This window comes from Astatotilapia calliptera, chromosome 22 (assembly GCF_900246225.1).
Source record: "Astatotilapia calliptera chromosome 22, fAstCal1.2, whole genome shotgun sequence".
Classification (NCBI taxonomy): domain Eukaryota; kingdom Metazoa; phylum Chordata; class Actinopteri; order Cichliformes; family Cichlidae; genus Astatotilapia; species Astatotilapia calliptera.
The window spans coordinates 17,063,653-17,089,562 of NC_039322.1; the positions used below are offsets into that span (position 1 = coordinate 17,063,653).

Genomic DNA, 25,910 nt, shown 5'->3' on the forward strand with positions numbered 1-25,910 from the left:
GTGGTTTTAGAAAGACTTTATTATGTAAGTGAACACAACACGAGACAAAGAAATAATGAAACATTTCACAGGCAAATAAAGAAGAAAAAACTATATAATTTAAACAACTTGTATAAATAAAAGTCTACACAGCAGTGAATATGAAATGGTTCATTTTACACTAAATACACATTTTCTGAGTGAAAGTCTGCTGCTCGTGTAATTGGAGAAAGCATTTTGGTTAAAAGTAGGATCAGTTTCTGTGGCACATATTTGGAGTTTGCAGTGAACCTTCTGCAACTGTAATTGGTCCCACATGAACCTTGATAATATATCAACAAAATCACAACGTTAACGTTTTGAACATCTTCATGTGATAAGAGGGTTTTTAATATTTTATGTTTTCTATATATTCAGTGTCATCTATTGCATTTTGGTTAAAGCTAACAACTAATCCAAAGAACCACTAAGTGAAAGTAATGCAGGAAAACGAGCATGACGACAGGTTTCTGGTCAACAGAAAAAGAAAAAAAAAAAATCTAGCTTTGGTCAAATTCCACTGCTCTCTCTGCTTTTTTGTTTCTTTTTTTAAAATCAAGCCACTGATATGCACCTTTTCACACTGAGACCTGTTACTGACAGGTAGCGAGGACTACAACACACCTATATATAACAATTTAGCAGCTAGCGGCTTTTATTAAATCAATCCTTCCTCCCGTGTAAAGGATTTGTCCACAAGCAAAAATGTAGACTTGATTGATCCTTCTTTGTGTTAATGACATAATCACTTCCACCCCAGGACAAGAAGCCCAGTTTCATACTGTTTTTGGTGTATTTTTATTTACTGTCAACCTCCTGTGCAGCTCATGTCTCTTGATCCTTTCTGGAAAGCAACGATTCTTTGTGGGGGGATTGTTTTGTTGTTGTTTTTTTTACAATGAACGAGGAACACGCAATTGACTGCTAATCTCTACCCTCTCCACCACATTGCACATTGCTTGAGCATCCAGACATTTCTCTTTGCTTTTATATTCATCCGCCAGTTCACGCCTGAAGGAATCAACGGAAAGGCCTTAAAGATCACAAGACGTGACGATGTAAAAAATGAAAAATCCTTTTGAAATTGTTACTGAAGCAAACCAGGGTGTAATTTCAGGCATGCGGTAATAACACGCTGTGCTTTGCTTTTCAAGTGAGCCTATGATAACAATGAAACTGAAAAGAAAAACATATATTTCAAATGGAGCTAGCTCAGTTTGATCTTACAGTTCCAGCAGAAAACAATAAAAAAAAAAAAAAAAAAAAGTCACAACAAATAATGAGAACATAAAGTCATACAGCTTTGAATCCGTGTTACAGTGTTACTCTGAAGTGGCTTCATATGTTTATTACCTATCAGATGCACGAAGCTAAACACAAACAGCGCAGCGCAGACTGGCCTTTAGCAGCATTATCGCACGTCGCTCAAGCTACTCACCGTGTTCAGTTTCAAGAATGCAGAAGAAGAAAAGCAACAGAATCATGAGGGGGTTAAGAGAATTTCTACATACAGTACATTGTAAAACAAGTAGTTAAAAAATGTAAATGTAACTGCCGCAAAAGAATAAAGACATCTTTAGCTCAAACTGTAACAGTGTACACAGAACAGAGTACATTAAGAACATTATACATACTTCCTATTTTCTTCTGCAGTGATCAACTCTGTTTTATTTTTGTGTCTGTTTTTTTTTAATTAATACAATCTTTAAACTCTGCAGACATCAGTTTTTAATTTAGTAAAATATTAGGACTGGGGAAAGCAGCATGGCTTTTTAAATCTTAATAACTGTCACAGAGACTTAACCTAATTTTATCTCTGCCACACAAAAAAAAAAACAACCCCAAAAGACAAATTATCCACAAAGTTTGACTTAGTAGCTCAAAACTCAAAAACTTGCCATTTTGGTCACGCTTTTTAATAATGTTACACTATTCAGGATTAAGAAGGTATTAGAAAGTGCTTGATTCACCATTTATATAGTAAATATAATAGATATATATGATATGACCATTAGTATAATTATGCTTATTACCAGTGTCTGTGCATGGTGTTAACACATCTGTATTTATAAATGACATAATAAGGAGGAGTAAAAATATATAAATGATGAATTAAGCACTTGCTAGTAGCGTACTAAAGAGCCAGGATTGTGCCCGTTTCATTGATATTTCTTTAAAAGATTTCATAGTTTTAGGAGGAACTGTGACTTTCCTTGTAATCTTACACTTTTAAGTCACCTTGTGTTTCCAGTGTCAGATTCTACCTTTTTACTGGAATGTGTGAGAAACCCTACAGCCTCCAGCTACTAACTCTTTACAAGTGCCCTCTCTGAAAACAAGAGAACGGGTCAAGCTACACCTCTGTTTAGCTGACAGGTAAATGTCAGTAAGGTCATCAGTGATATATTATTGAGTTACATGGTTTAGAAGGGTGTGTCTTGACATCTGGTATTTTAGCTCTCAGATTCCCTCTTTTCCAAGCCTGTCTGGTTAATACAGGTTTTGAGTTAGAAAAAACCGAAGAATAAAAAGATCACATCCTTCGTCGCCAGACATGATATGACATGATCACCAGATATTATACTGGGGATTCTGGGATGTGTGGTCTTTGGAGCAGTAGGTACCTGAGTTGCCTGATTGCAAGGCAAAGTGAAAGAACTTTAGCTTAGTTTGTCTTAGTTTTTGGTGCCATGAATCTTGAGATACACAGTCGTTCTATTAAAAGGCTACAGAGGATGGAGAACAAGGTTCTGTATCGATCCCCAGAATAAACTAAAGTGTAAAAAAAGAGGACTAGGGCTCACTTTATGGCCAGTAGAGGGGATGCGATGGCCTGCGACGCAGCTGCATAGAAAGACCAACTGTAGTTTGGACAATAATACAGGTTTTAATAGGGTTTTAAGATCTGCAGTGTCTTTAAATGTGCCTGCGGTGATGGTGGTGATGGTGGTTGTGCATGTCTTCCATTGAGATTCTGCCCCACGCGCCGATCACAAATGTTTCAATCTCACACTCGTTTTCCCCACGAGCGATCCGGAAGTAGCCGTTTTCACCCCAGTTCTTTCCCCAGGAGTTGGCAGCAATCTGGGGGAAATAAGATCACACTAACTGTAAAATACAATAAGACTTAAAGATGACAAGGTTTTATTTACTTTCCCCTACACCTCACCAATCAGGGGGGAAAAAAAAACAGCTTTTTACAACAGACTTTTTATTTTAATATCGAATAATCACTTATAGTAATTAAGATACTGTTTTTAAAATTTAATCATATTGAAAAGAAGCTTTAACTGTTTAATCGTTAAAACATATTGCCTGTGCTACAGCAGCAGGGTTTTTCAGTCAATCTTTTTAAAAGGGACCTATTACACTTTTCCTTATTTTCTGCTGCTCAGTTTGAAACTCATTTTCTACTCTTGTGTCGAGCTGACATCAGCCTGAAACAGACATCCTTATATGATCATTTCAAGCTGGGATGAGGACTTGCAAACACTATAAGAACTCAATTTGTGGAAGCCACGAGAGGGGCAGCCAATCAGAAAACAGCGGCCTTTTAGAGTGGGAGGATAGAGAGTAGATTTAAAAGTAGTCATTTTTATTTTAAGTCCATCCATCCATCCATCCATTCGCTTCCGCTTGTCCTTTTCAGGGTCGCGGGGGGCGCTGGAGCCTATCCCAGCTGTCATAGGGCGAGAGGCAGGGTACACCCTGGACAGGTCGCCAGTCTGTCGCAGGGCCAACACACAGGGACAGACAACCATTCGCACTCACATTCATTCGCACATTCACACCTAGTGACAATTTGGATTATCCAATTAACCTATCCCCACAAGCTGCATGTCTTTGGACGGTGGGAGGAAGCCGGAGTACCCGGAGGGAACCCACGCAAGCACGGGGAGAACATGCAAACTCCACACAGAAAGACCCCAGCCTGATGTTGGAATTGAACTCAGGACCTTCTTGCTGTGCGGCAACAGTGCTAACCACCGTGCCGCCCTATTTTAAGTCTAAAAAACAAAAATAAGGAACTGGAAATAAGCATAATAGGCCACCTTGAACTACTGGTAAAGAAGGTGTAAAGTGAAAACTTACCCAATATTTTCTTGATGTTCCATCAACATTTCTCTCTTCTCCCCACCTAGTGCACAGATCAGAGATGATAGTGAATTAAAGCGCATAAAAATTAAAGTATAGCTACGTCTTATTAGAGCTGTAAAAATAATTTAAGACATGTAATGCATTACTTTGCCTCAGATGTGCTCAGTGAAAAGCAGATATGCAGGGTTCAAATGTTTAAAAAAAAAAAAAAAAACCAACTTTCCCCTTGTTAACAACATCCTGAGTATTTATAGCTGGACATCATTTTGTTGCACTTTTGCATTCCAATACAAAGAAAAACGGAGTTCCCCTCTTCATCGGGCGTAGGTCACAGGGAAGAGGAACAGCACCTCAGCTTCGTCAGAGCACCAACACTGCAAAAAACGAGCAGCCCACAGGGACACTGAACTTTATCTTTACCTTCTCTGGTGGCTGTGGCTTTGTTCTCAGGAAACCCTGGCAAAGGTCCATAAATTCCCACCATGCCATACACTTTGGTCTTAGCATAGCTGCTGCCAACCCCTGCAGTTTCTGCTCGTCATGATCAAAACAGACCTAAAGCCAATTCCCATCCTGTTTTTCCACACCCGGCCTTTCATTTCCAAAGAGACTCCCGGTCCGCAATCGGTTGTTATCTTTTATAAAGTAAAGGAATGCTGGGAAATACACTGGACGGCCTCAGGCCCTGCCAACTCAGTAGCCTGCCACCAAAACACTGGCAAACTGTGCCAGGCTTCATTCAGCGAGTGACTTTATTAGGCCACTACTCTCCCAAGTGGATTATAACGTCACATTGACCAGGAGCAGACACATTAAAAGCAGCTGTGTAAATACAACATCCCAGCCAGCGTCTAAAGTAGACCCTGGCTGGTGTTTGTGAGCATTGTTCACACCTGTATACAAGTGTGTGACCCCGTGTTTACTTGTGTGCATATTTATTGGTATAGAGACAGGCAGACAGAATCGGACCACTGCTGATCTCTTATCGGTCTTCCAATCAACTCACTTGCTCACTTGGGGACAATGATGGACATGCCCCTGTGCCCATGTACCCCCGCCCTTGCCCAGCGCCCCTCATCCCAGCTCTGACCTCTCCTCTCGGGCACTGATCCCCCTCTCTCTGTCCAGTGCAGTCAGGATCAGCACCCCAGACAATGCTCTTTCCGCCACAGTGGACCTCAATGCTATCTCCACAAACTTTCCCAGGCCCTGGGCTTAAATGAATACACAGCTATGGGATTTAGCCTATGTAAACATACTGAAGCCTGTGGCTGGCAGGTTTGGAGCTCAAAACAGTGCCTTTCACAGCCTCCATCCATCTCTAAACCTGCACCGCAGCTAAAGCCTCCATCCAGCCAAACCACATCCAAAGCAGTCAGAAATCACAGTAGTTGTAGAAGGAGGCTGTATCTTCATCCTCACCATCATCTCACACTGTGCATACCTCCACAGTTTACTGACAATGAAGCTGCAGAGAAGTAATTACACTCCAGAGGGTGTGGTTCTAACACGAGCGTGATAAGCAAACACGAATGCACTTGAAGAAAACTGAGAAAACTGTATAGGATTTAAATAAGCCAAGTACAGGTTGGAGGATGAGAAGTGTTTGGGGTTTTTTTGTTTGTTTGTTTGCTTTTTATCCTACATGTGCTTATGCATGAAAGAAAAACTACAGACAGTGAAAGCTTCGAATAAAGAGATTTGTGTTTTATCCTTATCAGATAAAAGCAGAGAAGTTGCTTCTGTCATAATGCAGGACTTGCATGTTTGCTGTTTTTTGACACTCAGGTAAATGTTTACCTACAGTATGACACAAACCCACACGTCATTGGATGAATTAGCCGGTAATTGGGGTTTTATTATCTCACATAAAAACTGGAGGAGCCGGGGATCGATCAGACAACGTTCCAATTACTACCCATCTCTGACAGTCAAATGTTACCAAATACCAATTACTCAGAACCACTGTCACAGTTTAAAAATGTAAACTGAGCCAAATATATCAGTGACATATGTCAAAGGGAGCTGGATGAACTACAGCCTGTAAAATATTTAAAAGCAAAGAGCGGTTTATTCATCTTAAAGGTCAGAATATTTAAAAAAAACAAAAAAAACAAACAAACCATAAAACAGTATCAGTCTGTCTGGAGTCTAAAATGATAAGAGGAATATTTTGGCTTAAATGTTAAGAGGAGTAAAAGAAAGGAAGTGGGACAGTCTGACGGCCAGATGAAGAGTGATGATGGAGACATCACAGAGCCAGAGAAACGCACGGCAGTGGGTGTGGGCAGGCAATCCAGGTGCGTCAGCCGTCTACCTGCCTGCATATTTGCGGTTGTTAAAGTGACTAGATGGGGGGGCAGGGGGGACTGTCTGGGGCAGATGAAGGAGTGGAGCCAAGGTGTGTCTCCGAGAGCAATAGTCTGGAAGGGAGGGAACGCTTATTCACAAGCAGACAGCTGGCTGTGTGCAAACACACGTGCAAGTGGAGCTTTGAATCAAACCCAGTACCAACAAGGACTCAATTAAAACCCTGATTCATCCTTATTAAACAACTTCTGAAGAGATAGGGCCACTGCTAAGCATGTAGCAACAGTTAAACCAGACACACTCGGGTTAAAGATGAAGATAAGGTGAAAGCTTTTGTCTAAACAGGAGTCAGGTAAAGAAAAAAAATAAAAATAGAAAATTAAAACCTGGTGAGTTTATTTTAAGCCCAATCAGGTCTGTATATGCATGTCTCCGAGCCACGTTGTGACAAAGCATGTTGGTTCACTAAATGGGGGCAAAAATATGAACTGTTTTGGATTGTCTCGGTATTCTGGTAACTTACCCGGTGATCCTGACTGAGTGTGTGCCATGTTTACGGTATTGCGGTGGTTTAGTGAAACTGGCATCTGTGTGTTTGTAGATCCCAGTCTTATAGACAAAGAAGTCCTCGTGGACCTCCATAATAGCTGCAAGAACAAACAAGCACGGAGAATTAGAAGGTGGAAATAACCTGCATGAGTACACGCACGCACGCACGCACGCACGCACGCACGCACGCACGCACGCACGCACTTTGATTAGCCATTTCCCAAAACTATTAAGCAATTTCACCAAACAAATTCTGATTTCCCCCCTGAGTCACACACCCAAACATCAGAGCAGGTTTGTGTGCGTGTGTCAGTGTAAGCTGCACATCTAAGCTATGTGTGACTTTGTTTTTCCAGCAGCTGTTTATGGATAGAAGAAGTTTTTAAAGCTGTATCAGCACTAGATGCAGTGTTCCCTGGTTGAGAATATAATGCAAACTTTCACTCTTATTAGAATCTCTTCAGCAGACACACACAAAGGACCACACACACTCATGCAGCTCTCCACGACTTTCTCAAAACTCTTCCTCCCTGGACTGTTGAACAATAAGTTGGCACACGCTCCCATACACACATGCACACATCCTTCGACATGTGACTCCTTTATTCAAGTGTACTTGAAGGCATTCCAGATGGGCTCCAGGCAGCTAGCCGCGCTAATATAGCAAAGTTAGATCAACCCTAGCAAGCCGCGGAGGCCGCTCATTTCTGACAGGGTGACTGGGGTCAGAGTTAAAACTCTGGTTAAAACCCATTCAGATGAAAAGGTTAAATATGACATCAGTCTAGGTCAGATACTTCAAGCTGTGTGTGTTTTAATTCGTGAAAAGTCACACCCACGTGGGAGCAATGTTGACAATAAAATACAAGCATATTTAAGGAAGACATACACACACAGAAAGGCATTGCGTTACCTTGCACGGGGCCATTATCCATAATCTCCTTCATAATCTCCTTTTCCTAAGTGAGACGATAGAGAGAACGATTTATAGGCAAAGGAGAGTGAGACAGACAGAATGATCGTTACATGTCAGTGAAACGGAGAGGATGAAAACAACCCCCTGGAAGTTAAAAGCCAGATAACAAGATTGAGTTCAGCAGGGCCCCTTGGTCTTAATGCCTGGCTTATTGACTTCACAGGCTATCAAGAGACAGGAACAACAGGCTGTAATGATTTTGAGAAGCATTAGCCGTCACTTAGCCCTGACGGATAGCTTCTGGTGAAACCACATGTTGGCTGCTGCTCAGCGGTTGTCTGATTTGCAGAAGATCCATGCAGCAGCGTGGAGACACCGCTTCGGGAGGCAGTTTGTGCAAATGTTACATGATACTAGTGCATGGATTGCAGAGAGGGCGGAGATAATGTCTCCATGAAGTCATTTAGATTCATCCACCCATATTAGCAACCAAAATAGAGATATTTTACGGTTTTTATTGTTCGATTGAAGGATGAGGGCTTATGTAACTCACTTCTGTCTCTGAGCAGAAAGTAGAAACACTAATATGAGGAGGAAATCTCATTTCGGATTAACCCGCTGGTCCTGAAATGATAGCAGACAATGAGTGTTGTCTTTAAATTGGTGTAATTCACTCACTGCGGTGTTTCTCAAAGACAGCCTTTCTAAGTCATCGTACTAGAATAGTTTATAATTTAGTTTTATACACAAAGCTAACTCCTCAGTCCTGAATCCTACCTCCTGAGATATGGAAAACAAGTGGGTAAAAAACAAAACAAAAAAAAAAAAAAGCACATCCCACTGCCCTTCTACAATCTCAGACTCATTCCCAGGTGAGCCAGGCACACCATGGCTGATCAGTGTAGTTTTGTGAGCGAGAGTGGACGTTTTTGTGCAGCTTTCTTTCACTTACATTGGATGAGAGCCTGTAGGGCGGCGTGGACTGGTAGATGTCGTTGTGGTAGTTTTGCGTGTTGGGACATCGCTGCGTGGCTTGCCTCTTCCCCCGTCCAACCGAGCGGCTCTGCATCATGCAGCGACCCACCTCTGCCGGCGTTTGCTGCGGAGGTTGATATGGGTAACAGTCTTCTGTCACAACTCTGTCGGGAGGGATGGGAAGATGTAAGTCACCCATCATTCATTCACGAGCAGTAATAACTTTGTCTGAGATGAAGGGGGGCTTACCCCCTACGCCGAAGATACCACCAGGCTCCATCTATGCGTCCTCCGGCACAGCCTCCCTGGTTGCGTGTGTCACAGGAAATAAGATTTTGGGGAGACAGCCGAGGAGTCATGTGGCCCATAGACTGGATGGAGATTCTGTCTGATGCCACAGCTGGTGGCAACAAAGCAAACGCATAAACACGTAACTAAAATTTCATGGTGGAAGCTTCACTTCAAGAAGAAACTTGAGAACTAAAGAACTTCTATTTCCTAGAGTTCATGCACGTTTGCATGTGACACATTTTAAGGATATTTCCCTACAGTTCCCCCATTAGCCCTACAGATGTCATTTTCCCTAAGACAGCACCTGCTGTTGAGAAGGCCCAGGAAGCAGCGCAGTTGCCCTGATCCAGCGGTTCATGAATCTTCCCCGGCCACTTCTCTGCTGAATTGAAGTAGGGCGGCAGATTGTCGGTCTGAGGATCCATGTTCATCTGCAAGAGGGAAAGAAGTTTGTTCGTTCTTGCTTCAACTCCATCTTTTGCAGCAACCCACGAAGAAAACATTTATAGTTCTCAGTAAAAACAGTCATTATTACCAACTGACAGTCCAAGATGTGTGACATGAATTTATAGGGAAAAGAAAGGAAACGGTATTTAAAAACAGGCTAACATTTACGTGCAGCAGCACGGGTTGCTTGAATGTGGTGTCAGGTAGTGTAGTGCAACTGTTTGGCCACAGCAGAACACAAACTGAAGGGTGCAATTAAAATACTTGTGGGCAGCTTCGTAATACAAGCTTGGATCATGGGCAGATTACATAAGTCTACTAATCAAAGGCCACATTTAAAAAAAAAGAAAAAAAAAAAAAGAGGATTTCTTTACAACCATTTGAACCAGAATCCATTTCTAACGTTGCAGAATAGACAGGACCCTCTGAAGCCACTCCTCTTTGTGAAACAACAAGTCTCTTTGGTTATATTAGGGTTTTATCATGATGGTAAACTTCTGTTATAGAGTGTAACTGTCTCCCTGATAGGGCGCTTTCACTCAGACGTGCGCCATCATTTAATCGCCAGCTATTGTCGGATACTCTATTCATATCTCCTGGTATTATGTGATGAACATACACTACAGATAGCTTCATCTCTCTCTCTCTGACAAAGACTCTGGCTGCCCGCGGTGCATTCCACTGCTTAATAGTGAAGCATTCAGAGCACAGACGGCCACCTGATACATCACTAAGATCAGAGACTTCCTCTCAGACCGTGTACAGAGAGTTAGAGTGGGGCCTCATCTTTCCTCAGCCCTCAGCCTCAACACCGGCTCTCCACAAGGCTGTGTACTGAGTCCCCTACTGTACACTCTGTACACACATGACTGTGTTAGTTCCCACCCAGACAACACAGTCATCAAGTTTGCAGATGATACCACTGTGGTGGGGCTCATCTCAGGGGGAGATGAGACTGCATACAGAGCTGAAGTTCAGAGGCTGTCAGATTGGTGTGCAGACAACAACCTGGACCTCAATACCACCAAAACAAAAGAACTGGTAGTTGACTTCAGAAGGAGGAAGTCCGAGCTGCAGCCTGTCAGCATCAACGGGGAGTGCGTGGAAAGGGTCTCCAGTTTCAAGTTTCGGGGTGTGCACATAGACACAGACCTCCAATGGAGCTCTAACACCTCTGCGGTCTTAAAGAAGGCCCAACAGCGTCTCCACTTTCTGAGAATCCTCAGAAAAATGGACCTGAAGAAGGAGCTGCTGACCGTCTTCTACCGCTGCTCCATTGAAAGTGTGCTGACATATTGCATCGGTGTGTGGTTCTCCAGCTGCACCACAGCACACAGAAAGGCACTCCAGAGGGTCATCAACATGGCCCAAAAAATCATTGGACATCCTCTTCCCTCCCTGAAGGACCTGTACAGCACTCGCTGTCTCAAGAGGGCACGCAGCATCCTACGGGACTGCACACACCCAGGACACCGGGTGTTTAAGCTGCTGCCGTCTGGCAGGAGGTTCAGGCTGCTGAGGTCCCGAACAAATAGACTCAAGGACAGCTTTTACAACAGGGCAATAGCCCTGATCAATGTAAATAGCTCACCTGACTGGATACCTCCCTGGACTTTTTAGGGGGAGGTAACAATGTTTAAAACGATAACAATATTTATATTTATAACAAGGTGCAATAATAATTAATGTGCAATAATAACAGTGTGCAATACACATACACTTATTCTTCTTTTTTATACTAAGTTAATATACTGTGTTGTGTTGTTTGTTACGTTGTGATGTGTCATATCGTGTCGTGTTGTGTTATATGTAGTGCCGACGTAGGACAGTTTTTCCAATTTCATTGTACTACTGTACTATGTATGACTGTGCAATGACAATAAAGAGTTATCTTATCTTATCTTATCTTATCTTATCTTATCTTAAGGAATGTGCTGCTGCTCAGAGATTTGGAGCTCTGGCAGGTCAAAGTGCAAAAAAAGCACCTGATCCAAAAGGCATCTAAAATGTTGCATTAAGTGCATTTGACACGAGTCTGCAGAAACAACAGGAAAGGGGAGAGACTGAGAGTTTTGTGAATGGGCTGTGATCTGATTTGTGGCACAGGCAGGGACACGCTGATGGCGGAAGGAGTAGGGGGTGTTACAAAATTTCGAGGTGGAATGAATGCACGCAGGGCAAAGTGGGGATGCGCAGACCCAAGAGGAAGTCTTGTCTTTATTCTCAAAGCCGCCACCATCCTTTCCGTCTTCTCTATGTGATGTTTTGGTTGCGTCTTATGTAATCTTTCTGGGGTAAAAATGTAAACAAAGACAGAGCAGGCTGAGGTCTCCAAACAGAGAGGCCGTTACATACCAGCAGGCCACCATAATTAAGTGAAGCAGGTTTTGATCAGTGCTCACTTGTTTGTAATAGGTTTCAAGCGTGCAAGAGCTTGTAAAAAAAGAAAAGTTGAAAGGTAAAGATATGAGTAACTTTTTCTTTTTATTCTCACCTGTCTGTAAAACTTCCTGCTTCCACCCACATCTCTCCTCTTTATGTCATACACTCACACAAGTGGGAAACAGTTTGTGACTAATTCAGCATATGTTCCTATCGTGACTACAGAATAGAAACAATAGTTCTTTAAATTCAGCGTTGATCAAATTTCATATACTCTGATTTTAAAAACTATTTCTATGTAATATTTCAAATGTCTGTGTTTAAATACAAAAATAAGCAAAAGCAGATGTATACAATACCAATGATTTCTGTTGAATATTATTTCCCATGAATGTAAATCTCTATGTTACTTTTTTCCTGCTATTCATGAGTGAAGAAAGACATGATGGTCCAGCCAACCGGTAATCCAACGAGTCACTGCTCAGGGAACCTGAGTATGCACGCCAACCACTTGGTTATCAAATCACTCCATCGTACAATTCTGAAAATATCTAAAGACATCATTTTGGTTTTCTCTCCATAGTTGTAGTATTAGTGGAAACAGGAGATGAATGATATGTTATCCGTATGTTATGCCTTTTGTCGTTTTTAAGTGGAAACAGAGTTTAAGAAGTTACACCTAGTGGCGACCAGTACAGTTATATTCTTACACTTCCTGTATGGATATATCAAGGGCACCTAAGTGAATTTAATTTAATTTTATGTAAAACTCAGCCAACAGCTCAATGTGTTTTATATTGCAAAGTAAAGATCCTACAATATTAGAAAGAAATCCTAGCAATCACACAACCTTCTATGAGCAAGCATCAGGTGAAAGTGGGAAGGAAAAACTCCCTTTTAACAGGAAGAAACCTCTGGCAGAACCAGGCTCAGGGAGGGGCGGAAATCTGCTGCAACTAATTGGAGGAGAGAGGAAAAAGAAGAAAGGGCAGAGAGAGGCAGGACAAGAGCCAGACTACAGGTGAGAGATTTAAATAAGGAGTCCAATCAGTGAAGTTTTGTATCTAAGCCTTTAGAAAGTTCACCCATATATTTATTTTCTAACGATGATTTGATGATTCAATGAACAAAGAGTCCTGTACCTGAATCTCATTCATGTTCATGACTGTTCTTGATGGTCTTTGTGTGCCCAGTCGGTAGCGGATGCCTTCGTTTAAAGTCATGCCATACAACTCACTGTGGTTAGCTGCCCTCCACCTAAAAACAATATGAAAGGGGCAGAAATCATATGTGTTTTTAACTACAAACAGAGTATTGTAAGTACGTGTCTATATTTATTTGTTTCTTACCCATAGTTTCCTCTGTTGACAGCTTGGATAATGTCCGGCTCAATGAGACAGGCGTTCTGCTCACACTCCCAACGTCCAGAAGTCCCACATGTGCTACAGGAGAGAGAAAAAAAAGTTAGTAGGGGACATTCAAAGAAACTACAAGTGCCTGAAAAAAATGTGTATTTTTATGCTACAGTCACTAAAGTCTATTAAACAAAGGCAAGTGAGCAGAGGCTGAGTGGATTTCCCAAATAAGACATAAATTGAAAGAAGAATGTTAGCAGCCGGAAAAGGCTGGAGAAATTATGGAGTGGGATGGTTAAAAATAAAAAGCTTAGATTATTCAGCCTTTTAAGGCTGCAGAATGCAGATCCGTTTTTATTCGGCAAAACGGAAAATAAGTGAGCAGGATATTAACGATGACACACAGATGTTTACTTTGGAGATGCTCAGAAACAGAGGATTTACTTTCTGATGACTCACTGCCGAGAAGTGTGCCTTTGTGTGTTTGTGTGTGTGGTAATACAACATCAGAATGGAAAGGCTTTAAAAAAAACAAAAAAAACAAACACACATATATATACACACAAGCAGTCCCCATCGCTATCACGCGTATTATAGTTGACAATTTGCAATGCACAGGTAGCCCTCCTGTATGTGTGCTCCCCTCCACCCCAATCATACCTCAGTCAGCAGTATTTCTCACTGGGTTATCGCTTCAATCACTTGCCTCAAAGCTGAGATAACACTAAACAGATCCACTCTGCATTATCTTTTTACTTGTACATCCAGTATGCACCAGTGGGTGTTTTAGTTATTTCTAATATATTTTCATGCACATGACATGTTTCAGATTATTATTTTAAACAGAAAACCCCCGCACAAATCCTGCATAAATGAAACGGAGAAAACAACTTCACATTTCCCTATGAAACATAGAAAAGCACAAAAAAGAAACGCATTCTCAAATGTATTGCAGATTTTCAATGATAAATGTATTATTGCTACTTATTAATATTAAACACACTTTATATGTCTTAGAACCATTGCCTGTTTTGTGCAAACCTTGTTTTATACATGCTATAAATAGCTCTGTGTAGCATACAACACATTGAGCTTACTCGTTTTTTGTTCTTGTGACAAACTCAGTTTTAAAAATACATCAAATGTGCTAAAACTATAAACTGCCTGTGCAATTTTAAACAGACGGATCCACACATGAGTAGACGGTAAAATCTAGACACTTAATTTAAACCTAGGTGACATATACATTAAAACAAAACCAGGAACATAAAGCTAAAGCAGCTAAAGTTCAACTGCTAGTCTGGCAGGGAACAGCGGAAGCGTATGAGACAGACAGGTAATTAGGTGATAAGACACAGTGAAACAAGACAGAGGGATGTAAGTAAAGCCAACAGAAGTGAAACAATGTGATCTAAAAATCAAATTGAAACAGAAAGAAGAATGAGTTTGTGTATAAAGTGACTATATTTTTGTTTTTAACAGTCACATGATCAGCAGCAGTGTTGAGGATGTGAGCCAAACAATAACAGGGGTGTTTCTCAGATAATTATGTAGCTAGCATGAATTGTGCATGAAATGTTTTACTACCCAGGACCATCACTAAACAAATGCGATGTGTGTGACTGAAGAGGAATTTGACCTCTTCAGTCACACAGAAACCCATGGACGGTATTCCCCTCTCAAATGGCTCACTTTCCTGCTGGGACACATGTGCCACGTTCATGTTACATTAAAAGGTTACATCAGTGCGTTTCTGCTCAGCATCCTACAGGGACCATCTGATGGCTTTTGATTGGTTCAAAGCAACTGTGACCTTTCACCTCTTCCACCCTCCAGCAGGAATACAGGCATGCAGCAGCACAGTGCCAGTAGGTCTGCGATAAACACACAGGGATAGGCTTGATTTATGGAGATTGAGGGACAGAGTGGGACTGAATATAAAATATAAGGGATGTGAGGACATATTTAACATTCCCCGTCACAGTCCCAATTTAAGATCTACTCGCCTGAGAGAGCATGGATAACAGCTAGACAACACAAGGTGTAGTATCTCACCATATCTGGCCATTGATGCTTCCAGATCAGTCGGAGCAGAGCCATGTTTGTGTGTGTGTGTCTGAAGATACGGCGCATCTACAATATCTGAGCAAATAAATAAACTTAGAAAGTCTATGCTGGCATTGGCTGTTGTCCCATCTGACATAACGAGCCAACAGACGAAAGCAGCTGCCAAATCAAATTAGAGATCAACTGTTCCTTCAGACTGCTACCCCAGAGACCATCTTTGAAAGGAGAAGTCGCCGAGGTTCAGATCTTTCGGGACAGATAACATGTTATCGGGATGGCAGCAGATCTGTAAATAACCAAATTAGCTAGAAATCCCATTAACAAGACAAAAAGCTGACACATACTGTATTACACGTTAACACTCACAACAGTAAATATAAGCGCAGGCTGAATACACGACACTTAGTCTGTTCTAAAAACCAATCTGCGGATGATTAATTTTGTGCTGCACAGACAGATGACGTTTATACTGATTGTGGTGCTGATGTCAAAGTGCATTAAGTGCAGCTGTTAAACCAGTTAGTCATTAGAACAGTTTCCCTTTCCTGTTCAAATCAGTAAAGAAACATAGGCGGTACAGATAAGAGAGTGCAGGGGCGCTGCTAATGAGAGCCTCGGGAGGGGGAAAAGGGCGAGAGCCGATTTCTGAAAGCGCTGGGAGGACACGCATTTGGGAAATTAATAAGTGGAGGGAGTGGGAGTAGGAGAAGCATGTCCGCGTGTATCCGTCCGAGCCTAAGTTGTGGCGCAAATTTTCAAACTCCTGTGTGTATTGGTTTGATAAGCACGTGTGAGAGCACGTGATACCGAGACTCTCTTGTTTTCAGAGCGAACGGGGGAGTTAGCACATTATTGTTGGTTTTTAGGAGCTGGAACACCAGAGGCTATTTTTAAACAACCTCCACAAGTCTTTCCTCAAGATAAAAATAGGACCCCCGCCTTTTATCAACTTCCATCAACTGTATTCCTTTCTTAATTGCTCCCGTGATAAGACTGAGTGACACACACACACACACACACACTTACTTTAAAGAGCAACAATTGACACAGACGTGAGAAACCAGCGTGGAGGACAGATGCGGAATTCAATTTCCGCTGCTCCTGCTTTCACTCACTTAACCTCCCTCCAGACTCTTGGGAACTACTACACAGCTCCTTGACTGCAGCTTATGTCATGCAGAAAAATGGCAGCCGTCGCACACGGGCTCTGTTCCCCTCAGGGTGCTGAAAATCACTGAGACAGAGATACTTTCCTGTCACTTAGAGTTAATCCACAATGCTCTTTGTAGAAGCTCTTGACTTCATGTCACGGTAGTAAAGTGAATTAGAAACACACTGAATTGGAAAAATAATGCAGGACTGCCAAGGAGATTTACTCAAGGAGTCAATTACAGAGAGCTGTATTACAGTGTACAGACTTATTATAATGTATTCAAGCAGAGTGGTTTTCTATCTCTATTGAAGTAGACTCAAACTCAACTGGAAAACTGTTTCAGTTCAGATTCAGTCTATCAAGTCACGTAGAAAGGTAAATGCAAACCTCTCTTCTTCCCTAGGGAGAAAAATAATTCGCATAAGGGCCGTCTAAGCTTACCACTAGGCTATCCTATAATTTATAATAACAGAAAAGCCTTTGGAGGACAGGCAGTAGAAAGTTTGAGAACAAGGATCTACACCTCAAAAACATGACATAAAGCAATGATTTTGAGTAAAATGCAACTCAAATATATAAAATCAAAGGTGTATTTATTCAAATAATTAATCATTAAGGGAAAAAATGCTTGGTATACACTCAATTACAGCAATCGAGTTAATTATCTTTTGTGCTCACATACAAAATTACATGGGAAATTTACATGTTATCAAATTATTTAAAGTCAGCATTTTGGGGCATAAATACATTTCTGAGTGTGTAACAGAGTGCTTAGCAGGTGTGGTTTGTAGACTATATACAAAAGATGAACACCATGAAATCCTTTGGTTTGACTGAGAGGTGTCAATAGACCAAGTAGCCTAAAAATACCCTGCTTTTTCTACTATTTTCCACCAGATGGGACCAAAATTTACAAAATAAACTGCTTTTGGTATCAAGTAACACTTTAAGCGAGGGATTGAGAGTAAAATCTGAAGTTGAACAACAAGACAGACATCTCTACAACTGGGCTTCTATCCGGTCGTTAAGTCTGACGTCACTAGCCGTGTCTGGGTCTAAACTCCGCTGCAGGTCCATATATCAAACGATCACTGTGGCATTACTGAGAGTTGAAAAACTGTCTAAAGTCTTTCATCTTTAATAAAATGATCAGCGTTCTGCTCTACCAGGTGTAACAATTGAGTTTAACATCCAGGCATCCATGAAAACGGAATTTATGACATTTAACGGAGTTAGAAGTTAGCAGGGAGTTAGCTCGCTAGCTTCTATCTAAATACAATATAGCATGTCCTGACTGCGTGGTTTTGGAAACAAATTAAAACGTACAGCTCTGTTATCACTTCCAGCATAAATGAAGACAGAAAACTAAACAGCAGTGACGCTTGTAGGGTTACTGAAGTTGGGCTAGCTGGTATATAATGATGTGCTACGTGACCGCTAGCGACACAGCTATGTTAGCATAATATAAACAAGCTAACTTTTTTCCACTGGATAAAAGTTAACGTGAGTGTTCTCGGTGGTCAGAAACAAATGTAATCACATGGCAGGATGCTGTAAAAGGACCAAACTTCAGCCAGGAGAACAACTGAGATAATCCATCCACAATACGAGGTTAGTCATTCATATACTGTTGCATGGGCTGGGCTGTAGTTACATCCTAAGGTTTTAAAAACTGAGCTTAAATAAATGATTAGTGGTAATAAAAGCCGAGGGAGGTCAACAGGGATCACTGACTGTTTTAGGAGCTTTTTGAGATCAAATAGAAGAAAATACATAACATTAAACATGTTAACAACACAAAAGCCATATTAAACGCAGACTACTTTAGACCCGGAAGTAGGATTCGTCGCGTCATCACTGAACAACCGGATTTGCAGCCAGAGCAGTCACCCCCTGCTGGCCATTAGACAGAATGCAGCATTAAAACACAGATTCGCATTTCAGCCCCAGAGGCTACAGCCATCTTTTATATACAGTTTATGATGGAGGTGTGATGGAGAATCACCAGAAGTTATTACAAGGAATCCTAAAGTGGAAATGATCTCTAAACAAAATATCATAATGAGCTGAGATATTTTATTTTTCAGGCCTAAAGTCATTTCTCCTATTTGGACAAACTAACACGGCTTATCTGTCATCTTATCTTATCTATACCTGCACATTTCTTACAGGCATTTAAAAAACTCAACAAAATTATGCACGCAGAGCTGGGCAGAAGGAGGCAGACAGAGTTTCAGGTGCAGGTGACTAAAGCTCATATGTGAGTAAGGATCATGTGATCAGCGAAAGATTTTCACTCAAAACAAGGATATAAAAATGAATAATGAACATTACTCCACAAAGCCACCAGCATAGTTAGAAACACATGCTGTGCAAAGGCACATTTTGCAACCTACAGCTTCATTTTAAACTGTGCAAATCCCCACAGCTTTTAGGAATACCAAGCGCTGTACGTCAGAGAGGGAGTCAGAGAAACTTGATGGTAAAAACAGATTTTTCAGCTTTTGTAAAGCCAAATCCATAAAAAAAAAATTCCCCTCCAAATTATAAAAAAATATTACATGCATATTTATATAATGCTTAGTGTTTACACAGGTAAAAAAAACAAACTGGGAACCTGAAAATGTTCGAACTTAAAGATACTTCAGGGGGAAATTAAAGGGAAAACCCTTGATTTAAAAGGCAGAAAGAATGCATGGAAAAGGCGGGGTGTACATACCATAAATTGCAATTTTCTTTGTATGTTTGCCCCGTCAAGAACGTGTTTCCATTTCTTTCACAGGTGCCTGAGAAAAGACAAAGAGTGGCAATTTAATATACGCAGGTTTGATGTGGCTAAACAATAAAGATCCTATCGCTAATCTCAACAAAAGCTACGCACAGTCTCAATCACTGAGACACAAATGAGACACATGCTGTACACGGAGGCTTAAAAGCACACATACACACTTGATATTAATAACACAGTAACCACATTCCTTCACTTGCAACCACAGTAAAAGTTAACAGCAACTAGTCTTAGTATTAACACACAGAATATGTGAGGTCTAAGGAGCTCTAAGCCAGTAATCCTGTGTAGGAATGTGGCGTTAGCTTCTTTCCTGCCTTCCCAGGCTTCCCGGGCTCTCGTCATGCTTTAACCAGCTTACGCCCCACTGCACCAACTCTACTGAGATAGCATGGAAAGCCCCCACTTCCATCTATAATTAAACATCAAAAATTTTACAAAATTTGTGAGTTGCACACCCTGCGCTGTCACGACCCCAAAAGTGGCCCATCTTACTCGACTGTTAAAACGTTGGTGTTTTGGTGACAAGCTTACGTAAAGTGGAAGATGCTGTCAGAGGGGACTCCATGTGGAATTTAAGGCATAATCTGGCTGAGAATTTACAGTGTGAGCAGGTTTTCCCGGCCTCTGGTGTGAGGCCCCGTGCTGACAGTGTGATCTATGACTGATGCTCTCACAGCTGTCTCGCCCGGTCTATCGTAATTCAAATTACTGCAGAGCTTCGGCAAGTGGCAAGTTACACATTAATACAGAAGGAATGTGTGCAGACTGAACATATGCAATGGTTACCGTGACATTTTTTGTATAGCATTCCTTCAGCGCAGACCGAGTGAAAAAACAGTAGCAGTTAAGAGGAAAGACCTATCATAACAAGCTGTCTTTCAGTGGCTTCCCTCCGCTGACTATGTGATCAAACATGCTTGCGTGCACATGCTTGTACGTCGGACCTCCTGAGTGCCAAACCTTATCGAGCACGGCCCACATACCTGCATCGACCTCTCTAACTTTGTAGTCCTGTACCCATTGTCTGGCCGCATACCCCACATTCTTTCTCCTGACCTCCATTCATCCCTCTACACACCCCTCCTCCCACCGTCTCGGTTAATAAGAAGCCTACTGTTCCCTACGCTGCTCTCAGGTAGCCCTTTGCTGGCACATTTCACACTTCGGCAGAGAGGATGGTGCTAGAACTGTGAGGGAGTCCAAATGTAGTCAACCAACCAGTAACACAGGTGAACGAACAGGAGTTTAATCTGCAATACAATCAGATGCTATATGTAGATGATTTAAGGGACAGGGAACGTACAGATAATCATTATGTATGCTGAAATATAGTTTGACTTTCTATTATTATTATTATTATTATTAAATCCATTATATTAATACTGTCGTTTACCCTGTAACTCTGTGATTAATCACACAGAAGAAATCAAAGAGACATTAGAAAGATCAAAGGTTTCTGTCCAAGTAAGAAACATTGGTATGATCACTTCATATAAATGCAGTAACAAGCTGAAGCTTTTAAAAGCAGGTATGCAATTCTAATCCATTTTCAGCATATTAGGGGCGTCACGCTGCTTTCCATCGTGGTCCAGCGTGGAGCTTGTCAGTGGGGTTTCCTGCAGCTCTCTGACAGAGTTTAACTAACAAAGACATGCCCACATGCTCACACACATGGCTGCAACACTTTCTGATGCCCCCCAAAACACATTTGTACCTTCACATACCAATGAAAGGCGGCTGCACGCCAAGACAGTGACCCCAGAAGTCGGGGCAGCAGTCGGACACCGTGCGGTTGCAGAACAGGTCACAGTAGCAGATCGTGTCCAGGTACGGCACGGTGCACAGGTCGTCCCTGCCAGGACAGCAGCCTCCTCGTCTCTGGCAGTAGGAGCCGAATGGGTCTCTGATGCCGCCAACATGAAGTGGACTGGCAAGCTCCCTCTTGGTCCTTCTGGAAAGGATTCTGTCTGCAGTGCCTTCTCCCACCACCAGGAGTAGCACGGTCACAGTCAACAGGATGAGCTTCATGATAAACCTGCGACAGGGAGGCGACAGAAATTAAACATTTAAGAGTTGTGGATAAAGCCAGTGTTATCCAAGGCATACCTCTGTATGATGCTCAAGAAGACACACTTAAAATGCTCCACTCTGCAGGGGGAAGAGCAGCAGAGTGTAGCAGAGGAATTGGGCATTACTGCTGCCAACTTCTGAGCAGTTCATATAAACAATGAGGCACACACACACACACACACACACACACACACACACACACACACACACACACACACACACACACACACACACACACACACACACACACACACACACACACACACACACACAAGATAAGTTTAAACAGACTTGGCAGCACATGGTTTAAATAGAAACCCATGTGATCCTTGGAGATTGTCTATTTATTTCCTCAACTTTCCTTTTAAACCGCCAAGACAAACAGCAGCTAAATATGAAAATACACACAGCGTGATGGAGAACATCGTCTCAGTGGCAAAAGTTATGTTATCAAATATGTTGAACGGTGCATGATGGGCAGGTTCTCTGACATGTCTATATGCACATGTAATATCCTCAATGCCCACGTTTAGTTTGTTTGTCCCTGCTCAAGGTCTCGGGATTATTAAAGGTCAAACAATCCCACGCATTGTTTTTTTGTTTGTGTTGGTCTCAGGTCACTGGATAGGGGAGTCTCTGCAGGGTCGGACCAAGAGGAGGGCTCGCCCCCGCTGCTTACATAAACAGCATCATTAATTATCCAATCAGATCTCTCGGCACAATGGACCCTGTGCACATAAAGCACAGCTCTGGAAAAGGCCTTTGCTCTGCTGTTTTCTGCATGACTGTGCCTTTACTTGGTGCATACACACACACACACACACACACACACACACAGTAACATATGGCAGCATGGGATGGGCAGGTCTTGTCCTTTACACAAGTGTTTTGTTGTGTCAGACTTTGAGCAGCAGTGCAATAAAACACCAGCCAGTGTGCTCATCATGCTGGTGATGTCTTTAGGTCAATCTAAAGCTAAAAAAAACCCACTTCTGCAGAGATCATAATGCAGTTGTCTTCAGAGGCTCTTCTTTATCATCTGTAGCTTCTTTTCACATATTAGATTAGATTGTTAAGCGATAAGAAAGTATTTTGCTCAATTGCTTACTTAAATGAGACAGTATTTATAGATTTAGTCCATATTACTGTGTAAAATATCCTGTTAACACCCAATATTTCAATCATACGATCCTGAGAAAAAGATCTTAAAGCTTTCAGTAATGTCACAGATGGCATATGGTCCATCAGGGCTCCAGACAGCTGTAGCCAAGCTACTGATCCTCCACTTCAGCTACAGGACAGATGAACCCTCAGTAAGGGTTACCCGCTCACTTTCTAACACACACACTATAGCGCATGGACACATAACACAGTGGCAGATGAGACATGCGGAGTCAGTGTCAGCAGCTTCAGGACCACAGTTATGAACAGTGAGTTCATAAATCTGAGCAGTATTTCATTGCACGGCAGCACTTTTTTTTTTTTTTTTTTTTTTTTTTTTTAATGGGAACATTATAAACCACAAATACATTAATGCATCAACGTACTTTTCATTTTTATGCTTCACTGCTAATGAACAAGAAATTAAAACCTATCATCCAGTGATTTGTGGTTAAAGTAACTCATACAACCTTTTCAGTAGCGAAGCAAAAGAACATCCAAGGCTAGAAATATTTTTTAAGAAAAAACCCACACAAAAAAACCCCACAACAACAACAAAAACATAAAAACAAGGGCCAAATCTTGAACTGTAATTAAGGTGAACCAAACTTTTAGCTGCTTACACACGTGACTTGATCACTTTCCTTCCCAAGACTGAACTTTGACACATTGTTGCAACACCCAGCAGATAATTCATTCTTCAGTGAGTCTCTATAAAAGCCCTCTCAGCACCATTTTTCCTGTGTTACACAGTCCTGACTATTCTCTCAAACTAAAAAACATTAAGCTCGATTTTTAAGGGGGAGTGGGTTGGATCATGTATAACACCTTACAGGTGTCCAGTGAGGACTGCACCTCAGCAGGTGAGTGAAGAGATTACTGGTGTCTGGAGCGGCCACTCCACCTGAACCCAACAACCCTCCATTTAAAAAAAAAAGACAAAACAGCCTTCCGTTGATATTAATGTAGCTCTAATGTGCCCAACACACCCTTAAGATACATATGTCATAACAGCAAAGGCTTGACTAACCAATGCTCTACAATACATCTAAATAATTATACAGAGAAAGACTAAAAACATGGAAGGTGATGACAATCCTCTGAAAGAGAGCTTAAAAGTTTCCTCTTCTTCTGTTTAAAGTAACTTGATAATAGTGTAAGCCAGACTATGACGCTCAGGCTGCACCTGCCTGAGAGCTGCTGCTGAAAAGTGCAGAGAAACAGAAACTGCTGTTACCTTGAGTTTAGAGAGAAATCCTGGTTTTGTAATCCAGTAAGAAACAGCTTATTTACTGCTGGTGTGCTGCTCAGGAAGTCCCTCACAGGTAGAGAGAGTTTAGGTAAAAGGTCAGGCTCCTTTTCTCTGTTCCAAACTCTCTCACAGGATCTGCTCTGTCAGTCTCGGTCTTCTCTATATACAGGCAACAAGCAAGCGTAACCACTCCCCCCTCCAGCCTCTGGCTTGTCCCCTGCTTCACTGCCTCTCCCTCAGCAGCTCACATTCACGCACGCCTTTCCCTGTGACTCCCACAGGTTGACTATCTCTGCGTGCTTTTCCTCTTCTTATCAGACTGGAGCCTGCATAGTGAACTGGCTCTCTGTTCATGTCACTGCTTCTCTCATATTTTCTTCCCACTGTCGCTATCAGTAGCCATGACTTCCCCCTTCTTTATCTGCGACTTTTCCCCAATCCCCACACAGGGCCAAATCCACTTGAGGTGGACGCCATTGCACGCCCCCTAGCGGCCGCAGGTTGAGTAGCTCCACCTATCAGCCACGAAATTATGGAGGAGCCAGAGAGAAACCTCCCATCTTCTAGAAAGTTACAGAGGAGTCTCTGGAGATGCGGTTTTGGTACGCATTGTCGGAATGTGAGAAATATTGCGGATGTTTTTTTGTAAGATGATGAATCTGTTTGTATCATCAGCCTCTTGTTGTGTAACATCTCCCCCTTTCCAAACAAAATCATTTCAGTGAAGGAATTTGATTTATTAAACAAATGAAGTTCATGTCTACACAAAGTTTGACTTTATTTTCTTAAATCTTAATATTGTGTGGTTTCCTGAGCAGTGAACACAAACAGGACACATTACACAGCTGCAGTGAGCGAATGACAGAGAATATCAGCTGTCAAATGTTTAACCCTCTTCTATATTTGGTAACCAGTGTGCTGAAAGTCCGCTTTCCTTAAGTTTATGAAAGTACATAAATGACATAAATGCTTCTGCAGAAGAAGACTGAATAAGGTTTTACTGAAGTGTTGCTGTGGCCCAGAAAGACCCAGCTGACCACTTTTGGGCTGATCAATAAGCTAAAAGCTGAATCAATAACTGTGACACCACATGGTGTTGGACAGGGTGGGTGAGGCTTCCCCAGAAAATGAAAGAAAACACTGAAGACACAAAGGCTATGCTTTGCTTTGCATACATTTATTATTGAATATTTAGAAAAACAAATGAAAACATTGCTTTATTACTTAAAAATATTCATAAAACATACAATCGTTTCCCATTTATTAAGTAAGTAAGAAAAGATAAATCAAAGAACCTTCTATTAGTACAATAACAACTACTAATATAATATATAATATAATAATGATGATGATGATGATGATGATGATAATGATGCCTGTTAGCTACAGAGGCGCTGCTTGCTGCCAGATGAAGCAGGTAACTACTTAGGGCTCCAGGCCATTTTTGAAGGGTTTGGGACTGATATAATTAAAAGTACAGCAGTGGCATGTGTAAAGTTTTCTGTGACAATAGGAGAGCCCTGACCTCCCTAAGGAGGTCATTCCAGCTGCAAGTGGCATGTGCGATTCTGTTTACACAAACCCAATGACAAAAACAAAAGCTATTCAGTGAAAATGAAGAGGAGTGATCCATCTGGGAGTGAGAAAGAAAGAGGGTCAACAGAGGAAGAGGAGAGAAAAGCAAGACAGAGGGAGCGAAGGAGACAATAATGATTAAATTTAAGGTTAGATAACTAAATGCTGCTAGTTTAGCCTTTACTGTGGAGGAGAGACGCTCGCGTGTACGGAGGAGTGTTGGAATGAATGTGAGGCTGTATGTGTGTCTGCAAGCTGGAACATGTTAAATCTGTGGTCTTATTCAAACTGTGAAACACTGTAACTATATGATTTTTAATAGTGCCATACGAATAAAGTTATTATTATTATTACCAAAATAAAGAATAAATGGTCTCTGCCATTTACAGTGTACTTTTTACATGTTTTTTCATAAGACTCTTCTTGTTTTTGGTAATGTTTGCATCAGGTTACTTACTAAATAAATGTGGTGAATGCTGGTCCGAGGGGCCACTGTAAAC

At 41.6% G+C, this 25,910-nt stretch overlaps 1 protein-coding gene across 1 annotated transcript; it reads right to left on the reverse strand.

The window, feature by feature from the left end:
- Positions 1 to 24,281, reverse strand: tinagl1 (tubulointerstitial nephritis antigen-like 1). The gene is made up of 12 exons (XM_026156016.1): positions 23,821 to 24,281; positions 21,077 to 21,387; positions 19,281 to 19,347; positions 13,336 to 13,428; positions 13,129 to 13,243; positions 9,462 to 9,588; positions 9,116 to 9,266; positions 8,844 to 9,030; positions 7,889 to 7,934; positions 6,950 to 7,073; positions 4,111 to 4,156; positions 1 to 3,102 (listed from the first exon to the last, which is right to left on the reverse strand). Exons 2-12 carry the CDS (start codon positions 21,378 to 21,380, stop codon positions 2,935 to 2,937), a joined length of 1,428 nt encoding a protein of 475 aa, XP_026011801.1. The 5' UTR covers positions 21,381 to 21,387; positions 23,821 to 24,281; the 3' UTR covers positions 1 to 2,934.
- Between the last annotated feature and the right edge of the window lie 1,629 nt (positions 24,282 to 25,910).